Genomic DNA, 24,231 nt, shown 5'->3' on the forward strand with positions numbered 1-24,231 from the left:
CTCCTCCTCCTCCATCTTACTTTGACTAAGTGCTAGGCACTCTTCCAAGTGATTTACATGTATTAACTCATTTAATATTCACAACAACCCACTGAGAATGGCAGAGATAATGAAAAGAAAAATATCAACATAATAGAAGACAACTTTCTGAAATAAAGATTTGAATCTGAAGCTCAAATGGACACATCATGTCCCAACAAAATTTGATATGGAATAATCCGCACTAAGACATCTCCAATAGTGCTCAGCACCAGAATACTACCCAGTACATAGTACACACTCCATTAGTAATTGTTGATTGTCTGGGTAAATGCGAGAAGGTATCCTATGGCCATCAGGCTGAACAAGCAAGTCACATAGAAGAAAAAAAAGGCAGGCTGCCTCTGGCTTTGTTAGAGCTCCTCTCGGTGCCAGAAGACAGTGGAGTAAGGCTTATGAAGTCCTAAGTACAAGAAGGATAACCCAAGAATTACATTGCCAGCCAAGTTCCTTCAGCAAAAAGGCAACAGACATTTTCAAATGCAGATGGATTTGGGGACTATAGTACTCATGCACTTTCTAGAAAACTTTTTGACAACAAAATGATGAGTCAAAATTCAGAACTCAGATGGAGAAGCTATGGTAAAAGCATTCATGGTGAGTACTGACTTTGTTTTCATACTGAATTAAAGCTGAACAACTCTGAAAACGATGGTTACGGAACAGAAACCTTGACAGCGTAATATTAGCATAAAGAACCAAAACTGGTACTTGGGAGGAAGTGTGAGTACTAAGTGCTTCACTTCATAGTAGGGAATAGATTTGTCAGTAGCTACAGTCTGAAATTGAAATATATAGTTAACAAAGAGTGATTTCACCCTCCTAACGTTTTTCATTCTTTTCTTAACTTTAGAGAAATCTTTTAGAAACTAATGTCTCTTGTGAAGACCCATTCATCTGAAGTTCTACAGTTCCTTCAGTTTCACCTCAATTTCTGTTTCTCTGTCACATTCAAGTAAAATTTATACTTCATACTTTTTAATTACAATGACACGTATGGTATGATCCCATTTATATGTATCTTTTATCTGCCCTTCCCTCCAAGTCGCCCTTCTGTTCTTTCATTCTTTTATCTTTTCATCTGAATATATGCAAAATATGTCTGGAATGATGTTTGCCACACATTAACGATATTTCTGGATGGTGGGATCGTAGATGTTTTTCTAAATCTTCTTTGTACTTCTTATATTGCTTGGCCTTAAAAAATAATAAATATATCATTTTTTCAAAAATAATTAAGTCATCATTATCCTTTTAAGAAATTAAGTAAATATGGCTGAGAAACTGTTTGCATTCGGAAAAGAGAGTCATTGATCAAAATGACTTTGTAGTATCCCACCTTATTTGACAGCTTCCGTTCGATAAGAATTTGTTGATAAGCAAAGCCCTGCGCTATGGGGGTTGGGAGATACACGAATGGACCCTGTCCATGAGAACCTCACCAGCATGTCAGGCTCTGAGGCTCAAGTGCAGTCCCTAGACCAGCAGCGTCAGTATCACCTGGGAGCTTGTTAGAAATGCAGGATCTCACACTCCACCCCAGACCTGCTGAATTAGAATCTGCATTTTTATAAGGTATCCAAGTGATATGAATTCACACAAAGTTTTAGAAGCACTGTTCAATGATTGACTCTAATGCTGGAGGAATGAAAGGAGAATGGAAAAAAAGCGCCTTGAGAGTTTAGAGGTGAGAGCACCTAACTCTGACTTAAAGATCAGGGAAGGTTTCCTGGGGTCTGTGGAGTTTGGGATGCCCCTTGAGGCTGGTTTTCAATAGAGGTGGGGCTCTGTGTTCTTTGCTGAAGGAGCAGCATAAGCAGGGGGGGATTTGACTTGCTGGTGGCAGGTTCAGAGAAAGGCAGATGGCCCAGTGTAGCGGAAGCATGGGTCCCGGGGCTGTAGACTACGTGGAGTGCTGAGAGGTTTGCAGGAGAGTGACGCTGGCAGCCACGTGAGGGACGATTGGAGACGGGAGAGCAGTAGCAGTTCTGGTGGGAGATGGTGATGTGTGAGCTGGAGCAGCCCACTAGGACATTGGGATGGAGAGCAGATCGTGGAAGCCGGTGTGGAATCATTTCCACAGTAACGGCACGGAAGAGGGTAGTGCCAGCAACTCTCCCCTGTGCTGAAGTACCCGTAGCTGCCGCGGTGAAAAGTTACAGCGCTCTTCACGTGAGGCGCCTTGAAACTGGAGCTGTGAAGGTGAAGGGGAGCGTGAAACTGTGGGCTTTTACTCTAAGCTAAGGGAATTTAAGCCTAACTAAGTTAAGCTAATGTGGTTAGCTACAGAACAGTGTCTAATCAAGTTTCTGCATATAGAACTTGAGTAATAACCAGTTAGTGATCATTGAAAAAGGTACAAGAATATATGCATAATCTTTAAAAATGTATATTTTAAATCTTGGACCACCAACCCAATGCTATGGTTACCTTGGAGGACTTTATCAAAATTTTGATCTTAGGACCATTCCTTTAAAATCATGTTCTTTCCTTTCACTGTGTTTCTATTTAACCATTTAAGTAGAATTCTATTTTAGTGTTAGTTATTAAGACAGAGTGCTAATGTCTAGAAACTGTGTGTCTGGTGTTTCAGGCTATGCAGACGTGATAAAGGGACCACCACCTTTTGGTGGTGGTATTCTTAAATTGCAGTAAAAAAAATAAGAGAGACTACAAAGCAGGGGCCAGCAGACTAAGGCCCATGGGCCAAATCCAGCCTATTACCTGTTTTTGTAAATAAAGGTTTATTGGAACACAGCCACGCCCATGCATTTACCTACTGTCCCTGGCTGCTTTCACACTACAGCCGCAGAACTGAGTAGTTGTGACAGAGACTGAGTGACTGCAGAGCCTAAGATATTTACTACCTGACTGGAATCTATACAACTTGAGTCTAATTCTAAAAATGAAGTGTCATCTTCTTAGGGCAAGGGAACTGTTAGCTCACGTTTCCTAAATTTCTTTTTATCATATATATCCTTTAAAATTTCCTTTTCCATTTTTTACATATAATTTTTTCCCAAATGGAAATAAATTTATTATATTTTTTTTCTTAATTCCAAATCCTACCATTAAGTCTGCTTCTTAATATCTTTTTAGCTATTGCTCCAGAGAAGGAGTCAACAAGCTATAGCCCTGGAGCAAGATCTGGCCAGCCATCTGTTTGTTTGTTTGTTTGTTTTACAGCCCTTAAGCCTAGAATTTTTTTCTGCACTTTAAAATCATTACGTTTTAAATGGTTACAAAAGTACCTACATTAATAGCCTCTGTTTTACCACTTGGCCCACAAAGTGTAAAATATATACTCTCTGGCTCTTTAAGAAAAAGTTGCTGACCCCTGACTAAAGAACCTCAGTCATAATAATTGGAAGAACTGTCTGAATTATAGCAAAATCTGAATTTTGGAATATTTTTAAAGAAATATACTTTTCTTTCTTTAGAGTGTAAATGATCCAGAAGTAGATGTTGCCAATGTGACTGACGCATGGATGGGCAGTAGTAACTCAGTCAGTGTATGACGTTGCCTTGGCTACAGAACTTGGTTCTGGTTGTTCAGAGTGAAAGGTGGGATTCTTGTTAATGATTGGGAAGAGAGGACCTTGTTTTTGCTCTGAAACATGTGGGCTACAGCAGAGAGACCTGGGAGTGCCATACCCACTATGCTTCCCTCGGGACTCCAACCTGATTACAGATGGAATCACAGGAAGGGCAGAGCTAAGCGAATTGCAGAAAGATGGAGCCAGTGCCCTGATCACACCACACCTAAAACCCACCCCTAGTGCTTGACTTTTGGGTTACATGAGCCAATAAATTCCATTTACTGTTTAAGTCAGTTAGAATTAGGTTTCTGTTATTTGTAGATGAAGATATCCTAATGAAATGGTCTTATTGGGGCTTTAAGAAGGATTTCACAAAAGAGCTTTAAAGAATATTTTCTGGAATTGTTTTATTCTTGGTACATCAAAAGATATTCCAAAAAAATTTAATTATGGTCTTTAACAGCATGGAACAGAAAGCTGAGAAGAAGAACAATTATACTGGATGTTTGAATCGAGATCTAGAAACATTTAATAGGCAGAAACCCTTTGCCAAGTATAACACTGAAATTTAATGAGGAGTCCAACATAGATGGGGGAAATCTGCCTTTAGCTGCATATGGAAGAAAAGACGAGAATTGACCAGCACTGCGATGTGACCACCAATACCGCTCACGCGGTTTTAGGCTGCATCATTTAGAAGCTCTCCTCTTTGCTCCTCAGGCCATACCTTTAGCTCAGTGCTGGGTTCCAGACAAACTGACACTCACTCTGAGTAACTGAACAGGCTGACGAAGAGATTTGATGAGGAACAGTTGAAGGGACTGGAGTTTGTTCATGACAACAGTGATGACAGCCATGATAATAGTAAACACTTGCTGAGTATTTACTGTGTGCCTGGAACTGTGCTAAGCGATTCCGCATCACGTCGTTTAATCCTCACAACGGCCTTACGTTGAGGGGCACTGTTATTTACCACCCCCTCATATGCAGATAAGGAAACCAAAGCTTAGGTTAAAAACATAACCCGAGGTCACACAGCTAAGAAGTGGCAGAACCATAGGATTTAAGCCATAGGAGATGAACTTAAGTGGTGACCACGACATATTTAAATATTTGAAGGGTGGTCAAGAGGAAGAAGGATAAAGTTTTGTTTCGTTAGGAGAACCAAGATCAATGGCTAGAAGTTACAGTGAGACAGTTCTTCTTTGAGTACAAGGGCATCTAGTCTTTAGCAGAGAGGGAATTTCTTTTCTGGGTGCCTCTCTCCCCGCTTCATGCCTTCTCTGGGTCCTGAGCTGCACTGCTCCACGGAAACCCTGTTAGGCTTACCCTCTCCAGACCGGACAGCTCTTCCTCCGTCCTCATCTTCCTGGATCTGTCAATCATACTCACTTCCTCAACACGCTGGACTGCATGAGAGCATATTTTCTCTGTCTCCTTGCTTTGGACTCCTTTTCCCGTTTCTGTCCTTTACCTGTGACTATCTGAGACAAGGCCGTGTCCTGAGATTCTGGTCTCTGAGCCGCCCTTCTGATAACTCTAGTCCCGGTGTACTGCTTTGACTTTTAACGGAGCTCCTTTCCTGATTTCCACATCTCCTTTGCTGATGCTCCGTTTTTCATCAGAAACTCAACATGGCGAAGCAGAGACCTGCTTCACCCCTCAAACTGTGCTGCTCCCTAACCCCCCCATTTCTGTATGGCAGCCCTGCTGTCCTGTCCCTCCAGGTCTGCCTTTTCATCTTTCTTCTGCCTGAAATCATCCGCTGAATCCTATCAACGTTTCATTTATAGGCTCTCTTGAATTTGTTCCTACTTCTCCAGTCCCACTATCACCTTCAAAGAATTAGTCCTTGTTACCTCCCTCCAATTCTCCTAAATACTTCTGTCATCACGTAACTCCAAATCTCACCATTTCCTCCTATAAGAACCTAGGACAGATCCTTATTACCCATCTAATTGGGTCCATTGATTCAATGCAAAGTTTCAGACAGCTGTTCCTGATCCCTGCCAGCAGAAACCTATGCCTAAATTGCTCGCCCTGTGCAATTACCCCCTTACCCTACCCACTAGGCTTCTCGGGCTCCTCTTTACCTTCAATCGTGCTACTGTCCCCCACTGAGAGCAGTGATGTCATTTGTTGGTTTGACTTTTATTCTTTTAAGTCCCACCCTGTGGCCCACTTCTCCCTCTCAGTAATCGCTTCCTCCCCAGCATCCCTCTGGTCCTTGTAACCTGCTGAATTTCACGTTCTAGTATTTGAGTAGAGAATCCATTAGCATTTTCCATTAAAAAATATAAAACTTCCTTAGTTTCTCAAAGTAGATTTTAAACTTCTGGGCAATGTCTTATACGTTCTTTATCACAGTAACACCCAGCCCTGGGCTGCTCAGACAGGTGCTTATTGACTTGGAGCAAAAGGGAAAAAGAATATTGACAATTTATTAAGTTCTTCAAATGTACCAGTCACTGTGCTAAGTAGAGACATTGCCCTCATTTTAAGAAAAGGAAAACAAGGCCAAGAGGTTAAGTAACTTACCAAGGCCACATGGCTGACAGTACTTGGACCCAGGATTTGAGCCCAGAGCCTGCACACTCAGCCACTGTACCATTTCGATCACACAGAGGATTAGTGGGTGCCATCCCTGTGCTCTTCTTGAGAGCCAGTAGGACTCAGCACTGTCAAGGTTCGGTGTTCGATAAGAAGGACCCTTCTTAACCGCCCCTCCAGATGAGGACGCACAAATGTGGTATTTACGGAGGCAGCCTCATCACGGCCATGTCCTCAGGGAGGATGGATCAGGAACTTGCATTAGATGCAAACTATCCTGCTTGATTTCAGTAGCTGTTTAGGACCATAATGAAAAGAAAGGCTTGTCTCTATGGTCCTCAAACTTTCTTGTGATTTCTAGAGTTGAAGTCTGGGAACTTCCTTGGCCTTACACCCTGCCAAACTTTTGGTATTTTACCTTTTCATAGAGTTGATTTTCTTTATTTCTGTCTTCTTTGAGATCTCCATTTGCATCTCTACTCTGAGAGTGTTGACAGAAAGGATCCCATCCCCATTTCTTTCTTGGATTGGCCAGAACATCTTGCCACCAGATCTATGATTTTACTGTATATAAAAATAAAGCAATTGTTTCAGAGTATTAAATACTTAGACCCTTTTGGGGAGAGTAACTCGATCTTTTCTCTATTGTATGATAAAAGGAAGTGTTAAATCAAGTGTTTTTTTTTTAAGGAAATGTTTATGGAAAAAATGATATTTGGATAAACGAATCCTTGGGGCAGTAGTCAAGGCCAAGGGCCAAGACACAGCACTGAACATTTGCTGAGGATCTCACTACACAGGAAGCAGGAGCAGTGGACAGCCACAGATGTTCATGGGTGACCCTGGCCACATGAGTGTGCATTCTGTATGATTTTTGTGACAAATATTGTATTTGATGGCGAAAATGAAATTTTTGTAGTAAAACTTGCACTATTATTCTCTAAGTAGTTTTTTTTTTACCTTGGAATTTTGTACAGATATTTACAAGTAAGTGTTTTAAGTATCAGCTCTAGCTGAAGAGAAGTTATGTCCTTCATAGACCATCTCTACATTGTATATAAGCTTCAAAACAAAAAACCCAGGCATATTATCCTGCTGTTGGCCAGCCACCAAATTTTCATTTGAAACACAAAATATTTGTCATCTGGGGACTGCTTGAATTTACCTTCGATTTTTTATCATGTTAAATATTTCTTAAAAAAAAATTTTTAGAGAATATTAATTAATTTTAAAATTATAAAATGGAGACAGGAGACTTAGTGATTTGGTGGAAAGAGCAGTGAATTGGAAAAATGAGACGTGGGTTCCAGATCTGACCCTGCTGTGTGATCCTCGTCACATCTGACCAATTTGGGAACAGTCTTCTTGCCTGGAGCACGTGTGTACCAGAGTTTGAGAGAAAGAGGTCTCTTCCAGCCCCTAAACACTACTAGGCTTTTGTGATTCAAGCATACCAGAGTTCTTTATTATTGCAACAGTGACCTCTTGTGGTGTAGATCCTTAATCAGTTTTTTTTTTTTTTTTTGATTTGCAGAATAAACTTTGGATTTATTTTGTTGTTGTTTCTAGTAGCTGTATTTCATATTGTAAAGCAAATCTGACTTGTCTTTAAAAGATAAATCTCAGTTGAAAATCAGAGGTTGATTTAAGCAAGGTATGGAGTACCAAACTTCATTTCTGGTTTCCTTAGAAATTATATTTAGCCAACTCTTGACTCTTGACACTTACAAAAAGAGAACTGCTTTGGCTTTTGTGCTGAGTGTTGTGTGTATTCCTCTTCCTCCCAGGGGCCAGGGGAAGAGGCGTTCAAGGGCCTCCTTATGCTCCCGAAGCTCAGACCGGAGCAGGCTAGACGCCAAAACAGGTGAGTCTCCCGTGTTCTTAGAGGTCCCCAGCACTCCTTCCTCTTATCCTCAGAATCTCCTTCTATAGGATAATCATTTGCACTAAAGATGTCTGATGTTGGCTCACTCTTTGAAAATTCCAGGAACTTAGTCCAGCTTGGTCACACGTCAGCATTTATTTTAATAAATTTTTATTATTTTCACAACAGTCTTAGCACTCTTACCATTACCCAGCTCTAGTGCCTCAAGCATCTGTAGATTACAATCTTAATGACTGAACAGAAATTATTTTGTAAAAGCACTTGACATCCACATTGTTCTTAAGTTCAATACTTGAGTCAAAATCATGGCTCCCTTAAATGAAACTATATTAACTATATGAAATCAGCCCTTTGCAACTTTAAACTGTTTGAGAAAGTATATAACAATATAAATCACAGGCTAGAAATGCTACAAAGTGTATTCATACAATGGAACATAGCAGTTAGAAAAATGAACCAGGGCACATTTATAATATTAAATGAAATGACTACAAACGTAACATTACATGAAAAAATTAAGTTGGAAAAACAATGACGTGTTGGTTATTGTTACAGATGTATGTGGTAAACATGTAAAGTCAAGCATGATAAAAATAATCATTCAATTCAGAGTGGTGGTAACGCCTGGGGAGGGGAATGGATGGGGTAGGCACACAGAGAGCGTTAACAATATCTGTAATGTTTATTTCTTTGAAATAAGGAGGAGAATGAAAATACAGTTAGTATTTGACCAAACTATTTGTGGGTACACAGGTGTTTGTTATATTCATACTTTTTCTTGGTGCACATGAACTTTTATGAAACCAAGCTAATATTCAGTTCCAAAATATTTTATTACCTTCAGAACTAATTTCTTATCAATTAAATGACTTTTGTGACCAGTGGGAATTTCTGTAGTACTCAGGAAAATCTTAGATAGACTGATTTCCGCATCAGCATTGTTGCTAAGCATCTTACGTGTACATGCTAAAAACAGCAGCCAATAAACATTGTGTCAAGTTTTTGTGTCCAGAACTCGAAGCTGCGGTTAAGAACTATAACAACTGAGACAGCAGAATCTTCAAAAACATGCTGAAATTTCTGCTTGACTTACCCAATTTCCTGTTGAATCATAATTTTTATATTTAGCAAACTGTGAACCTAGATGAAAGTGCTTTCTAAATGGGTTGTTGCCCAGGACTGAGACAAACTGTATTTATTTGTCATCTGTGGATCTTAAAAAGTAGTCACATGACTCCAGGCTTCAGTTTCTAGGGTAGAAGCTGGGTTAGTGTATAAAATGGGGTTTTTGTGGAGAGCAGAGTTGGAGGAGGTGTGTGAGGCGAAAGGCCATAGCCGGACACCACTGCTTACACAGGGGTTCCTGGGAGAGGGTTGAAAGCAGACTTACACCACAGTGTCTGGCAAACTTCTGTTCTGAGAAGAAACAAGTCTCAGAAACATTCAGAAGGACCTATGAGGGCCTTTCCTTTCCAAAAGGCTAAATAAACTGCTCTGTGATTTCTGGCTCACCCCTGTAATTCAGCTCCTCCTGGGGTGAACATGTTATCAGTTTTGTTTGTCCTGACAAACGGTTTGATAATCATGGTTTCTCATAGAGCGGTCCTGTTAAGGAACATGTCACATAGAAGGTGAAAAGGCTGATTTGAACTGATTGGACTTGAAGTCTGTATTTCTAATAAATTTAAGTGTGTCATAAATAGTTGTCTGTTATATTTTTTGCCTGGCTTATTATCTCCTGGCTTTCCCCTTGCCTTGATGTATGTTGAATTTATTCGCATACTTTGGACTTTGACCATGCCTGATACCTGGGAATATGAGCCATTATGGCTTTTTCATATTGCTTCAATAGTCATGTTTACTTTTAGGATCCATAACCATAATTTATCAATGTTAGGGAAGATTCATAAAAGTAATAATCCAAAAGATGGAGATGGTGGTCTGCAATCCTGAAACCCCAAAAGCTCTGAAAGCTGAAATACTGCACACACTCATTTAGTGGCAATGCCTGACCCGCACCGATGGGAGGCCAGTTATAGTCTTTGTTTCCTTAGTGTTAGTATTCATATGTTTTGCTGCAGGGTGCTGCCTCAGGAGACCCCGCTGGTGGTGGTATGTCATGCAGCGTGGGCACCATATTGCCTTTTACTCAAATTCAAAATTTTCTGAATCCCCAACCACGTCTGGTCCCAAAGGTTTTGGCTAAGGGATTGTGAACTGATATGGACTGGTTTTGTCCTAAAGACAATTCTACTATGTGTTTTGGTGAATTCTTCCTTTTGGGTTGGGCAGATTCTGTGCAACCTTGCCATTAAAACCATTGACAGCACCTACATCGTTTAATAACAGCTTTGTTGACATCCTTTCTATCTGCTTTTGCTGCTCAAATGCTCTTCATGCCCAGTGTGCATTGGCCTTGATAAAAACAAGCCTGGACTCAACGGCAGCTGGGGGTGGCCGTTTCCAGCACGGAGCGTCAGGGAAAGGCCTGTACGCTGGGCGGGAGAGCTGTCCAGGTTCTCCTGGGTGACATCACCACCGCTTGGAAAATTTAATATGTGTCGTGTATTTTTTTCTCAAGAGTAATACAAGTACATGAGAGGTTTTGGAAAATACAGGAGCACATAAAGGAAGATAATAGCCCTTAATCCCAATAGCTGGAGGTGCTCATTGTTACCCCATTTTACAGAGGGAAAGTGAAGCAACTTGCTCAAAGTCAGCTAGTAGGTGACAGAGCTGGAGTCAAACCCAGACAGTGACTCTAGAACCCGTGCTCTTAACAGGCTTCCCTGGTCAGCTTGTCTTGGTTTTGAGTTAAAACACCCTAAAAATATACAGGCCACACACCCCTTCACTACTCTGTCTCTCTCTCTGCAGAACCCTCTGATTGCCCCTATGATTTCTAACTCTCCATGTGACATTTTTAGGGTCCAGGCACCTACTGCGGGAACACTTAATTGGTACCAGGTCTGCACTAAGCAGGCACGGACTCCCTGAACCAGTATAGGTTGGGTGCCAGGTGAGGGCTTTAGGGGGTGGCCTTCAGAGAAGGAAGGCTGAGGATTTTGTCTGTAGCATTGCTTCTGAGTGCCTGGCACAGCGGTGCCCACTCCGGCTAGGCTTTCAGTGTTTTAGACCTGGAGATCTTGCCTGCGTGAAATGTAATCATGATTTGCAGTTTCTAATGTGATTTACATTTCTCCCCAAAGTTACCTTCTAGTTTTCCAGTTTGCTTCAGGGCAGAATGGCCCTGAAGGGGTCAAGTGCAAGGGCTATGGAGCTCTATGACCTTGGGCAGGTAACTTAATAACCCTGAGCCCCACTTTCTTCATCTGGAAAATAGTGACAGTTTGGGGACTTCCTCATAGTGTGACAAAAATTAAATACAGGCCTGCTGGATCTAAAGTACACAAGCTGTGGGAGCTACTACCCTTCCACAGCCTGCATCCTCAGGCAGCATCTCTTCTCGGTGATGTGGTGACATCATATAGCCCGATACGCTTCAGACAGTGATGATCTGTTTGTTGGTTTTTTAATCAGGGAAGTGAAATCCATATTGATTGAGTGTTACTAGATGCTAGGCACTGGGCTCAGAGCTTTGCCTATATCATGTCTTTGAATTCTCATAACCCCGAAGGCAAATATTTTAATGTCTGTTTTGCTGATGAGGCTCAGAAACGATAAGAAACCAGACCCCTGTCACCCAGTGCATCAGTAATGGAGTTGGGATTTGAACTGAGATCTGCCAGCACCCAGAGCTCGGGCTTCCAACTGCCCCCCACAAAGCCACAGGCGTGAACAGCGCTGGCCTCACAATAATGTGGACATTTTATTTTCTATAGGAAAGATAGTCCCTGCAGGCCTCCCTTTCAGAAAATTTTTCATTAACCATTTTCAAAATCCTTATTCTTTTCATATCAATAGTTTTCTATTTATTTTATATTACAGAGGGATATGTTTAAGTAAACAAACAAACAAACAAAAACAACTCCAAACTCTTTGCCTCACTGGTAATAATTTCAACATTTACAAAGCTGAAGACTTTATGCAGTGTCCCAGAGTTTAAAGTTCTGATTTCTTTACATTATCTTATCTGAGTTTAGTTTGGGATGATTTGATTAGAAGAAATGTAGTTCTAATTAGAATTAGTTAGGCTTGGGGGGCAAAGCGTAATGTAATTCTGGAGTCTGTTAATTATAGGGATGGATAACACAGTCTCATGGCAGTGCTCCAGTTATAACTGCTTTTTCATGGCTCTTTCTCCTCTTCTGGGTTTCTATTGCAGACTCAAAACTTGACTTGCAAGAAAAGGATACAGAAATAGAAGTAGGTGAAGTCTTTTGGAATACAAGGATCGTACCGATTTTGCGTGAATTAGAAAAAGGTAAAAAAAAAAAAAAAGTTGTTTTACATTAAAAATATCTGCACTTATTTATATGTTCCTCATTGCCCTGATATTTTCAGCACACTGACTATCATTTCTGTGAACATGTTCAAAAACAAATGAAGTCATCTATTTTATTTACCCAGTAATGTATGTATTAGATAGTATCAATACATGTAAACTTAATTTTCAGTGAGCAAAATTATACTTTAAATGCAGCAAAAGAACCTACTTCTGAAATTCCCTTTGGAATATAAATTATCACCTCCTCTTCCCAAGGAAATGCCAGGTTGAACACTGTAGAGTGGCAGTTCATGAAAAATAGTGAAAAAACAGATTTCAGGCCTCTGAAAGTTTGACTAAGTCTCATAGACTGGCATTCTTGGCAGGTGTGCCTGTGGTTTTCTAGATCCAAACGTATACAGTCGACCCTCCATGGCTGCAGGTTCCACACCCACATATTCAACCAACTGCAAATGGAATTCTGATCCGTGGTTGTTTGAATTCGAGGATGCAGAACCCGCGGATATGGAGGGCCGACTACACTATGTCATTTTATACAAGGGACTTGAGCATCCACAGAGTCTGGTATATGCAGGGGTCCTAGAACCAATCCCCTGTGGATCCTGAGGGAGGACTGTCTGTCCTCTTTCCTAAGGTTGAGCATGCGTGTCAGGGAGGCCACTCAGAACAGGAAGTGGCCTGGGATATGCCCAACCCTTACACTCTGGCATGCCCCAGCAAGGAAGGCTCACAACTCATGGGTCTCTGCCAAGGCGACCTATGGAAAGCTTGACCTATGGAATGCCCACCCCCCCATCCCACCTTCTGCCCCCTTGCTGCTCCTCAGGGATTCCACTCCTGAAGCTGAAATGGGCTCCTCTGGAGCTGCAGTCCTGGCTCAGGGCCGAGCCCAGTGCCTGGCCCACAGCCCACATGAGGCCCTCACTAACAACTGTGGAATGAGTGCTCCTTGGATGAGCGAACCAGCATGGTAGCCACGGGAAAAAGCCCTAGGAGAAGCAGAGTAAATGAGTCCTTCCCACCAACCTACCAGGGAAGTTGTGCAAAAGACGTACTTCCTTAAAGGTTCAAATGACCTCACCCCTCCTGGGCTCTCTGATGGTGGTTGGCAGTGTTTCTGGTTAATGTGGGAGCCCAGGATGGGGTTTCCGGTCCTGGTGCTGCTAACGAAGCAGATGGCTGGGAATCCCCTGATCTCTGTGCGAAGAGGTGCTCTCACCTGCCAGGTGAGGCATAGCCGAGGCTAGAACATCACCAAAGTCCACTGCAGCTCAAAACCCTGAGAATAAGACCATGACAACTTTGTTGTTCCCTCTAGGGTCAATCATTTTCACCCTCATGATAGCCTGGTTAACATTGGGTCCTTTATTTTAGGAAATGTGCCTAAAAACGAATGGGAAGGGCTTCCCTGGTGGCGTGGTGGTTGAGAATCCGCCTGCCGATGCAGGGGATACGGGTTCGTGCCCCGGTCCGGGAGGATCCCACATGCTGCGGAGCTGCTGGGCCCGTGAGCCATGGCCGCTGAGCCTGCGCGTCCGGAGCCTGTGCTCTGCAACGGGAGAGGCCACAACAGTGAGAGGCCCGCGTACCACAAAAAAAAAAAAAAAAAAAAAAAAAAAAAAAAAGAATGGGAAGAGCAGTCAATCTGGGCAAAGGTTAAAGAAGAAAACATACCAGGAGGAGCACACTGGGGAGGATAGGGGCAGCACAGAGGCCTGTCCTGGAGAAAGTCTTCAGCTTGAAGGATTTTAAGAGGATTCTGAGGGCTCTGTCTCCACAGGCACTAACAGAAAACATAGCAGGAGTTTGGGATTTGAAACGTGGATGAAACTCCCATCTTGGGGGATTATTAAATGCTGAAGGATGACATCTCTTCCATAGACAACTTTAAGAACAACAAGGGGTGGTAGGACTAGGTTACTTGACCCTTTGAGATCTTTCCTTCCTTCCTTCCTCCTTCCCTCCCTCCCTCCCTTCTTTCTTTCCTTCTTTTACTTTTTATTTTGATATAATTTCAGACTTTAGAAAAGTTGCAAGAATAGTACAGAGAAATCCTGTATGCTCTTCCCCCAGATTCCCAAAATATTAACATTTTACCACATAAGCTTTATCATTCTCTCTCTCCCTGCCTCCCTCTCTCCCTCTTGCTCTTTTGCTGTACACCCCCCCCAACACACGCACACATTGTTTTTTTTCCCTTTTTTGAACCATTTGAGAGCAAGTTGCCATCATGATACCCCATATACCTAAGTACTCTAGCATGTTTGTTTTTTTTTTTTTTTTTTTTTGCTGTACGCGGGCCTCTCACTGTTGTGGCCTCTCCCGTTGCAGAGCACAGGCTCCAGACGCACAGGCCCAGTGGCCATGGCTCACGGGCCCAGCCGCTCTGCGGCATGTGGGATCCTCCCAGACCGGGGCACGAACCCGCGTCCCCTGCATTGGCAGGTGGACTCCCAACCACTGCGCCACCAGGGAAGCCCCCTCTAGCATGTATTTTTAGAAACAAGGGCATTCTGTTAGGTGCCTGGAAATTACAAACCTTATTCAGATTTTGCCAGTTACCCTAGTGATTTCCTTTATAGAAAGAAAGTACAGTTGTTTGTCATGTCCCTTTCATGATCTTGATGTATTTGAGGAGAACAGGCCAATTATTTTATAGACTGCCCCACAGCTTGGGTTTGTCTGTTTTTTTCTTACCATTAGATGCTTATTAGGTATTTGGGGCAGTGTGCAGCATGAGTGGTGCTGTGTCCCTCCCAGTGTATCATATCAGGAGGCACGTGATGCTGATTTGGCCCTTTACTGGTGATGTGGACTTTGATCACTTGGGGAAGGTGGTGTCTGCCAGGTTTTTCCACTGTAAAATCACTGTTTTTCCCTTTCTAATTAATAGGTATCTTATGGGGAGTAGTTACTCTGAGTCTACCTTGCTTTCTGTTACTCATCAAACTTTCACCCACTAGCTTTAGCCCCTTGAGAATCTTGATAGCTCTTAGATTCAAGCTGTCTTTTGAGGCTACATGGCAGTTATAACAGACCAACTGGTAGAAAGAGGTAATTTGATCAATAGTTTAAAATTTGACCCGGGAGCCTTCCTTTTAAATTTCTTTTAAGCTAAAATAGCTACTCTTAAGTAGAACCCACCAGGCTGAAGAGTTTGTGGAGGGAACTATTAGAAAAATACCTTGAAGTCTATCCACTGCCCTCAGCTGAGTAGCCCTCAGCCTGGACTCGGGGTTTGTGAAGAAACTGCCAGTAACAGGAGAATAAAACAACAAAACAAAACTATTTCTTACAGTAGAGCTCAGGTTTTTCCCTTTATTTAAAGTTAGTCTAAGTCATTTCCCATCAATTCATTTATTTAAGTGCGTAACTGAAAGGCATGGAAGGTTACTTAGCTATTGAGGTTTAAAATTTTTTCTTAGATGTTATTGTTGAAAAGAGCTAAAAATGGCCTGAGTCATTTCCTTCTGCAGGCACACACTTCCTCTATGCGGGCTTTCAAGAGCACATTATGGTATTTATTTAAGATTGGTTTCCTACTTTTAAATTTTGTGACGGAATCTATCAGAGATAATATTTTTCAAATGAATGCCTTATACCTTGGATCCTTATATTCCCCTCATGTTCTATTTTGTGTGCTACTTTTCTTCCTCGTATGCCTGTTGGTAGGGCTACCACTTTCAAAAATTGCTTTCCTCAGAATTCTAATTATAAAATGAAGTGGTCTAGGTCTCCCGTTTCCTAACTAAAGTCTCCTTTTTATTATCCTCCTTGCTAATACCCACCTCCAAATAATGGTGGATGTGGTGACATTTTGAGATTTTGTTCCACTTGCACCTTCCTTTTTCCGATAATGAGCATTATTCTCATAGGAAAATGTTGATCATCATTTTTATCAATAGACTTATTAGAAAATGAATCTGCATTAAACTATGTTATAGGCTGTCAGTACAGTATTTTCACCGCACCATGCACCATTGGTACAAAGATGTGTCAGACATGGTTCCTACTCACTTAGCATGACATCTATTTGAGGGCATTGGGCATGTAACACAACATACATATATATGTGAAAAATAACAGTATTTGTTGAATGTTGCATGGTACACTTTTTCTAGAGGAGCTAGTAAGTAAACAGAGCTTTGAAGGACCAAAATCAGTAGGGATGAGGGTAAGGAGAACATTCTGGGCCCTTGGAACTGTGTGGCAGAGGGTCGACGGCAGAGACGTGAGTGGAATGCTTCTGGGGCCCTGAGCAGGGCATTGGTGGGTGGCTCATCAGGAATAAAGGAGAGCAGCTGAGATAATGCAGTTCCACTTCTCAATACACTCTTTGAAAGACTGTGTGTTTTAGATAAGCTAACTGATTAGTAAAGAAGTCAACATGGTAGGAGATGGAGCTACAAAATGGAAAAAAAAAATCAGGTAGATGGAAATGATGAGAAATGGAAAAAAAAAGAAACATAGTTCAGGAATTTGAAGATGTCTGGGGAAATAATTATGGGGTTTTACTTATACCTTCTGAGTTTGACACACTTGTAAACTTGACCTCAATGAGTAAGTTCTGCTTTGCTCTCTTTGCCCTGACAGAAGAAAACATTGAAACGGTTTGTGCTGCTTGCACACAACTTCATCACGCTTTAGAGGAAGGAAACATGCTTGGAAGTAAATTTAAGAGAAGAAGTATTCTCCTGAAGACCCTATATAATCTAGTTGATGTTGGCTCAGACTTGCTGAGCCTTAAACTTGCAAAAATTATTCTAGCAGTAAGTTTTTCTTTCCTCTGATCTTGTAGACTGTAGCACGTAAAAGTTGTTTAATGCTTTATTTGTAAATATTACAAAGAAGATTAGAAATGCAGTGTGTTCGTTTAGAATCTTGAAAAAAAATTAAGGTGGTAAACTGACATCCCAGAATTTTGACCAGAAAGTACCATCTAAGGAACTAAGGCTGAGTACAGATAAAATGTTCAAATAAACGCTCACACATGGACTGTGGCAGGTTTTAAAAGAACGTGACAACAGGCAAACACATTCAAAACAGTCGCTCAGGTAACCTGACTGGAGATCAGTATCGGAGAGCAGACTATGGTTTCTGCCCTACGGTTTCTGCTGGATGCTTGGTTCTATCACGTGATTTAATAAATAACTTCAGATAACTTGGGCTGTGGTCATAGTGGCCAGGTGCTTTATGAGGCCGCGTGAAACAGAACGAGCTGCTTAGTGGTCATGGGAAGGTGGTATTAGAAGGCTCCTGTGAGGTGTTAGAAGAAAAGGCCAGACACCTTTAATAAAAGTCTGTAGAAGCTCTGTCTCAAACAAAATGATATCATTGTTTGAGTGCAGCCCTTTGTTGTCACAGCCATAAACAGTTGGAACCAAAAGATAAGACACAATTATTACAGACTGTTCAAAGAGAGCCGCTAAAACAAATGAATGAAGCTTTGTTTACCTGGTTTCTTAAAAGTAAAAGCTATTAACACCCATAATTCATATAATTTAAAATCTTAAAGTACACAGTGAAGGTAAGTGTTGGCATACTTACTAATAGTTTAGTAAGGGTGCCCACTATTTCTTACTTTGAAGGATTTCATAAAGCAGAATATTCTGACTACATATTCTATGCAGTTTTTTGGAGAAGTACGTTCTTATTTAGCTGCCACCCTAAACTATTCACCCTCTTTGTAAAAGCTGTGATATGATATGTGATGCAGAAAGCAACATTTCCTTGAAATAATGATTTCAGTAGTAGTTTAATCCCCTCTCATTGATGAAAATGGATCAGTTTTAATGAAACAGAAAGAGCATAAACCACAGGGAGGATTTAAAGTCAGAAGTTATAAGTAGAGATGAAAAGATAGCTGCACGCTTGCCCAGTTCCGGATTTGGGGCACCTCCTGGCCCAGGAGACCCCAGTGTGAGGCTGGAGGGCTCTACTGGTGTAGCTGCCCTGGGCTGGACCCAAGCAACCAGCTGCCCAGAGACTGCCTTTGTTTTTCATCCTAGACATTGTGCTCTGTACCAAGTAAGTAAATAAATAAAAGAGAGAAAGGAAGAAGGAAAATGCCATGAATTTGTTAATGCTCTGCAGAGAAAATGTCATCTTGGTTATTAAAGGTGCCATTCAAATTAATTATATACATGGCACAATTTAAGTATTTTAGGGCAAAAGGCTGCGGTCGGCCAGGCAGTGAACACATTCTGAACGAAACATGTTTAGATAAAGCCCTTTCCATGACACTGACCTCCTGGCTGAATCGGGCAAGACCTCTCGGCTACAGTCCAGAGTGCGGAGGTGGGTGGGCCGTCCTTTTGGATTGGCTGTAGATGGTGGCCAGGACCGACCACGAAGTCCTACTTCTCATCTGCCATGTGAATCTTCTGTAATGCTCCAGGCAAGACATTGCTTCCCTTAGACCTTGGTAATGGGGGTCTGTGTAAATTTTTTTTTTTTTTTTTTGCGGTACGCGGACCTCTCACTGTTGTGGCCTCTCCCGTTGCGGAGCACAGGCTCCGGACGCGCAGGCTCGGCGGCCATGGCTCATGGGCCCAGCTGCTCCGCGGCATGTGGGATCTTCCGGGACCGGGGCACGAACCTGTGTCCCGCGCATCGGCAGGCAGACTCTCAACCACTGCGCCACCAGGGAAGCCCCCTACGTAAATTTTTTTTAAAGGACATCATAAAAAGCTGTTGAAGAAAAAAAAAATTTGACAAAATACTGAAGATAATAGGACTAAAATTTTTAAAAATAACTTCTGCTAATATTTTATCTACCAGTTTAATATTATAATTCAGACATTTAAAATTATTTATAGTTAAAAAAATCCAGTGAGTATAATGCTAGTTCTGATTTCTTGCATTCTTTGGTTTTTTTTTTTTAAACATCTTTATTGGAGTATAACTGTTTTACAATGGTGTGTTAGTTTCTGCTTTACAACAAAGTGAATCAGTTATGCATATACATATGTTCCCATATCTCTTCCCTCTTGCGTCTCCCTCCCTCCCACCCTCCCTATCCCACCCCTATAGGTGGTCACAAAGCACAGAGCTGATCTCCCTGTGCTTTGTGGCTGCTTCCCACTAGCTATTTTACATTTGGTAGTGTATATATGTCCCTGCCACTCTCTCACTTCGTCCCAGCTTACCCTTCCCCCTCCCCGTGTCCTCAAGTCCATGCTCTAGTAGGTCTGTGTTTTATTCCCATCATTCTTTGGTTAAGTGGGGTTTGCCAGATAGCCATTTTCATTTTAACCTTTGTATCAAAAAAATCTTACAAAAATATATCTGCCGATTTTAAGATTTTTTTTTAGAGTACAAACATATATACAGTGTGAAAGCAACTACATTCAGGAAGGGAGGACAATCTGACATCCTATACAGGGGGAAAAACTGAAAAGAAATAGCAGTATGTCAACAGTGACTATATATAGTGGCAGTGTTATGAGTGATTTTTAAACTTCCCTTTTCTTTAATTTTCCAAGTTTGCTTTAAATAAAATAAACTCCTATGTTTAACATAAAGGTGAACTACCCTACTGCAAGAACCTACTTTGTGCGAGGGAATGAAAGTGAATAAAATAACCCCTGCCCTGCAGGCTGGCCTTGTAGCAGGAGACAGAGAGTAAACACTTAAAGTGCTAAAGGGGCTGATGAGCCCTGTGGGAAAAAAATAAAGCAGAGTAAAGGGAATGGCCTGTGTTGGGGCAAGTGCTGTTTTATATAGGGTAGGTTATATTCCTTGCATATAATTTAATGTTTTATTGTCTTTTTTGTCTCAAAGTCATAATTTTACAGTTACCAAAAGAGAAGGTATAGGAATTCGCTTTGAATGTAAACTGACCTTATAGCAGGCCTGGAAATGGTGGGGTTTGTTGGGGGTTTTTTAATGAAAACTCTGATACCAGGTGTTCTTTTTTTTTTTTTTTCCTTTCCCACTTTTCACTAAACATGTAAGACTTGGAGTGGGGAGTGAGGGTAGTTGTATTCATTCATTTATTCAACAAGTTTCACTAAGTACATAGCAGATGCTATGTTCCACATATAGAAAGAGTAACAAATCATGGTTTTGACCTCAAAGGCTCATAATGTAGTGGAAGATTGCCAACAGATTAAAATATATTCCCAAATATAAAGGGCAATATATATTTCCATTGATACAGATTTTTTTTCTCTCTAGTCAGCTTTTTTTCCCTAGGTTTTAAAACAACATTTTAAAAATACCTAAACATTGAAAAAAAAATTTTTAAGTTTCCATTTCCTTTTTTCATCCTGAGAACAGAAAGAATTTCCATTCTGCCACGTGTGGCAGTTTCTGAGCCTTCCATAACAGAGCTTCTCAGACTTGAATGTGCACACGATCCCCTGGCAAAGTTGTAAAATGCAGGTTCTGGTTCAATACGGCTGGTGGGGCCTGAGATTCTGCATTTCTAATAAACACCCAGGTGATGCTGAGATGAGATGACATGGCCTATCTGAGGAGCAGACTCTTCAGTTGCAAAATGGGAATGACTACAGCTAATTTGCAGGGTTTGCTCTGAGATGTCATGAAAAGCACCAGAGCAGAGGGGCAGACAGAAGCTGCTCCATGAATAATAGTCACCTCCCCCTTTCTCTCCAGCTCGGGGCTGACCACGTTCACCTTGGTATTTCCTACAGCAAACAGCACAGTGCCTGGTACACAATAAGAGCTCAATAATATTTGTGGATCAAACATAGAATGAATCTTTTAAAAATATGTCTGACAAATTCCATTATCTTTTTTTTTTTTACTAGCTGAAAACTCATTAATAAACAATATTGAGGGCTTCCCTGGTGGCACAGTGGTTGGAAATCCACCTGCCAATGCAGGGGACACGGGTTTGAGCCCTGGTCTGGGAAGATCCCACATGCCGCGGAGCAACTAAGCCCGTGCATCACAACTACTGAGCCTGTGCTCTAGAGCCCATGAGCCACAACTACTGAAGCCTGCGTGCCACAACTACTGAAGCCCGCATGCCTAGAGCCCATGCTCTGCTACAAGAGAAGACACCGCAGTGAGAAGCCCGCGCACTGCAACAAAGAGTAGCCCCTGTTCACTGCAACTAGAGGAAGCCAGCGCGGGGCAACGAAGACCCAACACAGCCATAAATAAATAAATAAATAAAATTTAAAAAATAAGTAAACAATATTGAATAATTTTAAGGATACTTTTTTTCTAAAGGAATTTTTTCTTTTTTTTAGATTAATTATTTATTTTTGGCTGTGTTGCGTCTTCATTGCTGCATGCGGGGTTTCTCTACCTGCGGCGAGCAGGGGCTACCCTTTGTTGCGGTGTGCAGGCTTCTCATTGCGGTGGATTCTCTTGTTGTGGAGCACGGGCTCTAGGCACGTGGGCTCAGTAGTTGTGGCTCTAGAATGCAGGCTCAGTAGTTATGATGCACGGGCTTAGTTGCTCCGCGGCACATGGGATCATCCCAGACTAGTGCTCAAATCCGTGTCCCCTGCATTGGCAGGCTTATTCTTAACCACTGTGCCACCAGGGAAGACCCTTTTTTTTAAAGGATACTTTTTAATGATAAAATAATGACCTATATGCCATCCTTTTCACTCTGATATATTTATTTGTTCGGATGACCTCATTCCTACAAATATATTCTACACTCTTGCAATGAGGGCACATAGTATTTCCATCTTACAGTAGGTTATGTCTTTTTATGCATGGTGTTCTCTGTTATACTTTTGTGACTGCTTAATATGAATAGTATTGATGTTCCACAATTTATTAAACTATTCCTAAATGTTGGGCATTTAGGATTTTTTATTTGTACTACTTTACATAAATATGCAGCTAATTTAGACCATTTCAGTCCTCCTATACTGTGTTTTTTTTTAAGAGTATACTTCCTTGTTGCTTAATTTACTTGAATATTTTTCTGTGATTTAGAAGGTAATTTTAACCTTTGAACGGTACTTGTGATTTTCTCAAAGCATTCCAGAAATAGACTTAAATATTGTAATAAATACATATGTATTATCAAAGAATATTACTTTTTCATTTTATTTTATACAAATGATAAATATAATTGTACTTTTTCCCTGTCTTTTTTTCCTTCACCTCCATGATGTATTCTTTTCTAGGTTAGTTTAATCTGAAATTTTAGTATCCATCTTCCTTTACTTTTGTGGAAGGCAATTACTCCATTTAATTAAATTTATCAACATCAGCCCCCCCCTTTTTCCTCATATATTCTTTAAAAAGTAATAATTTCACATATAAGCATGAGACTTTATGAAGTGAGAAATAAAGGCTTATCATTAAAATGTGCTTACTCTAAATATCACTTATATTATATTTACTATAAGTGAGTTAATTAGATACCATAGTTGGCAAATATGTGGCCAAAACTTTTGAAAGTTGATTTCCTTAGAACTTTTATTTATGTTTTAAAAATTCTCCTGCTGCACTTTTAAAATTAGATGTTTATGTTTAAAAATTATGGCATATCTTTATTTCCCTGCAGTGGAAATGTGATTTCTTTCTCTGCAGCTTAAAGTGAGTGGAAAGAATCTTCTTAATGTCTGCAAGCTTATATTTAAAATTAGCAGGAGTGAGAAGAATGATTCTCTGATTCAAAATGACGGCATTCTGGGTGAGTATTATTCAGCACTACCATTGAGCAAATGTTGTACTTGAGTATGAATGAAAAGTTTGGAGAGCAAAGTTATAGTTAATGATAGCTGGAATATTTTATTTTCTCACAATATGCAGAAGTTAGGTGATGTCTGTTTTTTCTCTCTCCTCTATGTTTTCCATGTTTCATTTAATGTATCCTTTGGAACCTAGGAGGATAGCCTGCTTTTTTTTTTAATATGCCTATAGTAATAATATATAATTTATAAAGTGGTTCCTATTTAAAAATTCATTTCCTGGTCTTGGTTTTACTACTAGAAAAAATACATTTAATAGTGTTTGACATAAGTGAAATGTTTGATCTTTATAAAATTGACATCACAGTGTGTCAAATGTGTTTCAAACATGTAGGTAGAGAAATTGTAATACATTCTAATTATCTAGGTAATAATGTGTAATTCTTTATATACCTTTAAATAATTAAGATGCTTAAATAGTTACCTAAACAGAAATCTTTAATGAATTAGTATTGTTGATCTAAGGGAAGGCAGCAACATGGAAAAGACTAAGTCCTCTTTTTGCAACATAGGATAAATGGTCGTCTTCTTTTTTTTTTAATCCCAGCAGACAGGGACAAAGCCAGTACTGAAAGAAGTTTCTAACACTGAATCAGCTCATTGAGAGTAACAGACTAAAAACAAAGAAAGGTTCTGACAGATGATCACATTGACATTAACAAAAATTAATGTGAGATAGGCATGTTTAACTTTATCAGAGCTGCCTGAATTAATCCTAAAACCTAGTACTTGTATGTTATTTTGATGGATGTTCTTTAAGTTGTCTTGGGAAAAGGTGGATGTTATATTCGAAGCACCCCTTTCTACTGTTAAGATACCTTTAAAAGTTCCTATCTTGATTAACTTTCCATTCAAACAGCAACCAGTATATTCTTAAAGGTTTGTTGAAATGTAACTCTTAAATTGCTTTGATTATTAGTTATTCTATAATAACTCAAACTGTTTGTAACCAAAAATAAAGTTTGGCAAATATTAATAAGAGGCAAGGAATGGCACTCAGTTAAAAGAACACTTTCTTATTTACATATAATAATCCCATCTTTTTGCGTCATTACTGTTACAGAGATTTGTCTTAGCTAAAAGTAAGTTTTCCTCTTTATGCCATATGAGTAACTCTTCACA

At 40.5% G+C, this 24,231-nt stretch overlaps 1 protein-coding gene across 4 annotated transcripts in view; it reads left to right on the plus strand.

Annotated features, from left to right (window-relative positions):
- Positions 1 to 24,231, plus strand: part of ARMC2 (armadillo repeat containing 2) — a 132,459-nt gene that overhangs the window by 26,774 nt on the left and 81,454 nt on the right. For all 4 annotated transcript variants that reach the window (XM_059083647.2, XM_067011572.1, XM_067011573.1 and 1 more), the window contains exons 6-9: positions 7,916 to 7,992; positions 12,299 to 12,397; positions 17,015 to 17,190; positions 22,949 to 23,051. In XM_059083647.2, coding sequence (XP_058939630.1) covers positions 7,916 to 7,992; positions 12,299 to 12,397; positions 17,015 to 17,190; positions 22,949 to 23,051 — 455 coding nt within the window. The remainder of the gene's footprint in view (positions 1 to 7,915; positions 7,993 to 12,298; positions 12,398 to 17,014; positions 17,191 to 22,948; positions 23,052 to 24,231) is intronic.

This window comes from Kogia breviceps, chromosome 13, assembly GCF_026419965.1.
Source record: "Kogia breviceps isolate mKogBre1 chromosome 13, mKogBre1 haplotype 1, whole genome shotgun sequence".
In the NCBI taxonomy this organism is placed as follows: domain Eukaryota; kingdom Metazoa; phylum Chordata; class Mammalia; order Artiodactyla; family Physeteridae; genus Kogia; species Kogia breviceps.